The sequence below is a fragment of the Piliocolobus tephrosceles genome, chromosome 9 (assembly GCF_002776525.5).
Source record: "Piliocolobus tephrosceles isolate RC106 chromosome 9, ASM277652v3, whole genome shotgun sequence".
NCBI lineage: Eukaryota > Metazoa > Chordata > Mammalia > Primates > Cercopithecidae > Piliocolobus > Piliocolobus tephrosceles.
Window position 1 is genome coordinate 31212306 of NC_045442.1, and position 6000 is coordinate 31218305.

The following is a 6000-nucleotide window of genomic DNA, read 5'->3' on the forward strand; positions in this document are numbered from 1 at the left end:
GAGGCGGGTGGATCACCTGAGGTCAGGAGTTCGAGACCAGCGTGGCTGATATGGTGAAACCCTGTCTCTAATAAAAATACAAAAATTAGGCGGGCATGGTGGCGCGCGCCTGTAATCCCAGCTACTCGGGGGGCTGAGGCAGGAGAATCGCTTGAACCCTGGAGACGGAGGTTGCAGTGAGCCGAGATCGCGCCACTGCACTTCAGTCTGGCAACAGAGAGAGACTCCATTTCAAAAAAAAAAAAAAAAACAGTAAAGTTTTTTGTATATATTTGTGGGGTACATATGGTATTTCGATACAGGCATGCAATGTGAACTAATCACATAATGGAGAGTGGAGTGCCCCCCAGCATTTTTAGTGACTAACAAAATGAGAATTCTGATCACAGGCCAGGCATGGTGGCTCAAGCCTATAATTCCAGTACTTTGGAAGGCCAAGGCGGGATGATCACCTGAGCCCAGGAGTTCAAGACCAGCCTGCGTAACATAGTGGGATCTCATCTCTACAAAAATTAGTCGAGTGTGGTGGTGCACACCTGTGATCCCAGCTACTCGGGAGACTGAGGTAGGAGGATCACTTGAGCCCAGTCAAGGCTGCAGTGAGCCCTGGTCATGCCACTGCACTCCAGCCTGGGTGACAGAATGAGAGCTTGTCAAAAAGGAAAAAAAAAGAAAAAAAATTCTGATCAGGCCCATGCTTGCTTGCACATGCTAACCACTCACTTTTTGCCCAATATTCCTTGTTCCCACAATATAAACGGCTGATGTGCTGTTTCTTGGTCAAGCAGGAGATAACTTCAGGGTCATGAAAAAAAATTGCAGGCCGGGCGCAGTGGCTCACACCTGTGATCCCAGCACTTTGGAAGGCTGAGGAGGGTGAATCACCCAAGGTCTGGAGTTCAAGACCAGCTGACCAATATGGTGAAACCCTGTCTCTACTAAAAATACAAAAGATTAGCCGGCTGTGGTGGTGCATGCCTGTAATCCCAGCTACTTGGGAGGCTGAGGTAAGAGAATGTCTTGAACCCGGGAGGTGGAAGTCGCAGTGAGCCGAAATCCCACCATTGCACTCCAGCCTGGGCAAAAAGAGCAAAACTCCATCTCAAAAAAAAAAAAAAAAAAATTGCAGAAGGAATGAATGCCTTGAAGGACATTGTGACCAGCTGCTGATGCCCACAAGTCTGGTGGCTCGAGGGGTTATCTGAGACTGAAGAAACACAGAATTTTACCCTGGGTTCCCTGAAATGCCACCTCCGTCACTCCTTAGTCACATAAAAACTCCCTACTGCTTTTTGAGACAGGCTCCCAGTCTGTCACCCAGGCTGGTGTGCAGTGGTGTGAACACAGCTCACTGCAGGCTTGACCTCCCGGGTTCAAGCGATCCTTCTGCCTCAGCTCCCCAAGTAACTGGAACTACAGGCACATGCCACTCCTGCTTAATTTTTTTTTTTTGTAGAGCCGGGGTTTCACCATGTTGCCCAGGCTGATCTCAAACTCCTGAGCTCAAGCAATCTGCCTGCCTCATCCTCCAAAAGTGCTAGGATTACAGGTGTAAGCCACCCTGCTGCTTCTTTCTGTTAAGAGGGATTTGAGAGATTTGCTCTCCCGCCTTCTGAGTTTGGCCAAATCAAATAAACCTTTCTCTGTCTCCCACTGCTTGGCCTTAGCTGTGCATCAGGTTCACCAGCCTGAATCTGGGGTTCTATGACAGTGTTAAGAGTCCAAATGAAACCCTAACTAGGCCCCCTTTTTCCATCCACTGTCCAGCTCCAGCACATGCCCTCAAAAGGACTGGCCCAAATTAAGACTTGGAGCAGTGGCTCAGTCACGAATAGCGTGACATCACCAGGGTGAGTCACCAAAGGGTGGCTACCACCAGAGGGTAGCTGAGTTTTGAGGGATACTGAGAACCCAGAAGAACCTTTCTGTCAGGGCTGCTGTTGATGCTGCTTCAGTCGACAGATGGGGAAGGAAAGTGTGGCAACATGGCAGCCCTGCAGCTGGGAGAGGGTTTCAGTTTTAATCATTCATAACTACCACTCTCCCCACTGGAAAAGGAAGAGGTGCAGGGGTTGTGACCCACACCATAAGGGACTGGAACTCAGACAGGGCTCACCCCATCTGGATGAAGCAATCTTCTTGGCTTCATTAAAATGGTTTCTGGGCTTTGACATCAGTTGGACTGGGTTCAAATGCCACTGTGGTACTTACAGGCTGTATGAACCTGGGACAGTGGCCAAACTTCTCTGAGCTTCTGGTTCCTTATCTACTAAAAGAGAATGACATCACTATGCACTTCACATAGCTATTAAGAATTTAAAGTAGGCCGGGTACAATAGCTCATGCCTGTAATCCCAAAACTTTGGGAGGCCAAGGTGGGTGGATCACGGAGTTGGGAGTTCAAGACCAGCCTGGCCAATATGGTGAAACCCCATCTCTACTAAAAAATACAAAAATTAGCCAGGTGTGGTGGCACACACACATAGTCCCAGCTACTTGGGAGGCTGAGGCAGAAGAATCGCTTGAACCTGGGAGGCAGAGTTTGCAGTGAGCCAAGATCGTGACACTGCACTCCAGCCTGGGTGACAGAGCAAGATTCTGTCTCAAAAAAAAAAAAAAAAAGAAAAAGAAAGAAAATAATTTAAAGCAGCTGGGCATGATGGCTCACACCTGTAATCCCAGCACTTTGGGAGGCCAAGGAGGGTGGATTATCTGAGGTCAGTTCAGGACCAGCCTGGCCAACATGGTGAAAACCTGACTCTACTAAAAATACAAAAATTAGCAGGGGGTGGTGGTGCACTTGTAATCCCAGCTACTTGGGATTGGGAGGCTGGGGTGGTAGAATAGCTTGAACCTGGTAGACGGTGGCTGCAGTGAGCTGAGATCACGCCACTGCACTCCAGCCTAGGCAACAGAGCAAGACCCCATCTAAAAAAAACAAAAACAAAAAAACAATTGAAGTGCCTATCTAACATTCTAGAGTGGGAGGACTCTGAGACAGTCTGCCAGAAACCCCAGCATAGGTGGGCAATAAGACCAGCATTGTGAGCTTGAGTTTTGAGACTCGGGGTTGAATTTTGCCCTTACTATAGCCAGCTGTGTGAGTTGGGATGAGTTATTTAACCTACATAAGCTCCACTCACTGAATACACTGGACACCAACTCTGAGGCAAGCAGCTTTTTTGCTATGGAAAGCAGAGATAATATCAGCATCCCCTTCCTCGAGTTGACATAACTTGCAGTTAGATGCTCCCAGGCAACTTGATTCAGTGTCTGGTGTGCAGGAGTTTCACTCAAATGTGAGGGTAACCCAATCCACCTGCAGGTGCAAGGAGGTTGTAGAAAGCCATCAGTGATACTGTAGGGAGGGCATGCTTGACCTCAGGCCTCTGCCTCTAGGTTGGGGCCACTATGACCAGTACCAGTACGGTTCACCTAGGCTATGTAGACAGACGCTGGTGGCTCCTGGCCAGCTCAAGGTGTTTGCTTTCTCCTGGTAACCAGGAGTGGCTGAGGCAGGGCATGGAGCAGAGCAACGAAGCTACAAAGTGCGGAGAGGAGTCCCGCTCTGGATCCCGCTGGCTCCCCAAGGCTGAAGGAGACAAGTGAGTGGGGAGTCACTGGGAAGAGCATTCGGGCCGAGGGCTTGAAAAGGCTCCTTATTGTCTGCCGGGAGCGTGGCGCTCTGCCCGACCTTGGGACAAGAGGCGAGGTGGGGAGCTGAATGTCCGATTTGGGATGAGTTCCCCCAAAGCCATGAACCGGCGTCCTGGGGAACCGGGCCACAGTGACAGGAGGCAGTTAAGTAGAAAGTCTGTCCGCACACCCCTCCCTCCGCCGCAGGTCTGGATCCGGAGGAGCCCCCAGTAAGAACAGCAGCCGCCTGGGGGGCCGACTATGTACAGCTGGCTGCCGCCCAGGCAGGGCGTCTGGCCGCCGCAGCCGCTCACCTGCACCTACCTGGCCGCCCCTTTGCTACTGCCCCCAGTCCAGGCCCACAGCTTCCGCAACCGGCCAAGGAGTCTGCACGCGGGCGAGTGGGCGGCCCCTCGGGAATACCACCTTTTCTACTGCCCGACCGCGCCGCCCTGGTGGGCCTGCCCTCCGGCCTACGCCGCGGCCCTGCCCCGCCGCCGGCATCTCGGGACTGTCGCTGCAGGCGCCCGCGCCGGCGGCCGAGAGCTGGGAGCCGTGGCCTGAGGGCCGGAGTCTGCAAGCCGAGCTGCGCTGGGGACGCGTGGAACGCGCGCAACGCGCGCAGGGCCAGCCTCTACAGCTTCCGGACTTCGTGCGCCGGGAGCTGCGGCGCGCGTACTGCACCTACCCCGGCGCCGACGTGCGCGTCACCCAGCGCCAAGGCCAGTTTCTGCTGCAGGCGACGCCGCGCGTGAGCGAGCGCGACCGCTGCGCGGAGTGGCGTGTGCGGCGCCGGCCCGACAGCGGCGATAGCGGTAACAGAGGCCCAGCCCAGGAAGCCGCGGAGCGCGGCCGCCCCAGGAAGAGCAAGGGCCTGAGCTAAAGGCGCCGCAAGGCCTTGAGACCGGCCCGCGTGCACGCGCGCGCGGCCCTTCCGTGTGTCTGTCCCCCCCGCCAGGCAGAAAAGAGCCCTCACCTGCACGCGGGAGGCGGGCGCGCCGCTCACCTGTCTTTTTTGGCCTTTCCCATGACTGCCTGCCCGCTTCCTGCACTTGTTTCTCTCGCCTTATTGCTGGACTGTGGGGGAAGGGCAAGGGCAAGACGGAATCAAGGACACCTCTGGGTGTTCTGTACCTCTTTCCCTCTTGCACCTTGGGAAGTGGAGGACGTGGGATGGAAGAAGGGCCTGGAACTCCCTCCTTCCTCCTCCCCACCTTCTCCTAAGGAGCCTGCGCTGCAGTAAGCCCTAACTTTCCCTTCCTCTTTTCCTTCTATCAGAGTCAAAGCCCATCCCCCTTTCCCACTGCTCCCCTACCCCCGCCCTTCTTGCCAAGCCGAGGGGCGACGGTGATCCCCAGCTTAGTAGAAAAGTAAATAGGCCGGGCGCGGTGGCTCACGCCTGGAATCCCAGCACTGTGGAAGGCCGAGGTGGACGGATCACTTGAGCCCAGGAGTTGGAGACCAGCCTGGGCATCATGGCGAAACCCTGTCTCTACAAAAAAATACAAAAATTAGCCGGGTGTGGTGGCACGCGCCCACCTACTCGGGAGGCGGAGACGGGAGGATCACCTAAGCCCGGGAGGCTGCAAGGAGCCGTGAACGCGCCACTGCACTCCAGCCTGTGTGACTGAAACCCTGTCTCAAAAAAAAAAAAAAAAAAAAAAAGTGAATAAATGAGCGAAGTCAAGTATACACTGCGAGATCATTGTTATGTTTTGGGGTGGTGTTTCTCCATCTGTTTATCTGTTTAATGGGAGTCTTACCGCCCACCCTGGGGTACAAGAAGGTAGGGTGGAGGGGCATGAAGTTGAACTGGCCCTCTGGAGAAAGCATGTGCCTGATCGCTGGGCCCAACTCCCCTCTTCACCATCTGCCTCCAAGTGTGCACGCCAGCACCTTCTAACTCCTTAGTCCTTTGGCCCACCACCCGCCAAGATGCTGAGGGCATAAGCTCTATTTTTGAAATGTGGTAGGCATGACTAGGGAACGGATGTCTAAGACCTGGGTTTAGGGCTGGCTCTGACGTTTTCCACCTGTGTAACTTAAGGCTTTCTCTCAGTTTCTTCATCAGTAAAAGAGGCGTAAAAGTAAGTAACCCGGCCGGGCGCGGTGGCTCAAGCCTGTAATCCCAGCACTTTGGGAGGCCGAGACGGGCGGATCACGAGGTCAGGAGATCGAGACCATCCTGGCTAACACGGTGAAACCCCGTCTCTACTAAAAATACAAAAAATTAGCCGGGCGAGGTGGCGGGCGCCTGTAGTCCCAGCTACTCCGGAGGCTGAGGCAGGAGAATGGCGTAAACCCGAGAGGCAGAGCTTGCAGTGAGCTGAGATCCGGCCGCTGAACTCCAGTCCGGGCGACAGA

General features: G+C 54.2%; 1 protein-coding gene across 1 annotated transcript; it reads left to right on the forward strand.

Moving 5' to 3' along the window:
* The first annotated feature begins 3897 nt into the window (after positions 1–3897).
* Positions 3898–5768, forward strand: C9H10orf95 (chromosome 9 C10orf95 homolog). The gene is given in 2 exon segments (XM_026448931.2): positions 3898–4115; positions 4117–5768. Coding segments are annotated over 2 exon segments (621 nt in total). The 3' UTR covers positions 4520–5768.
* Positions 5769–6000: the final 232 nt, after the last annotated feature.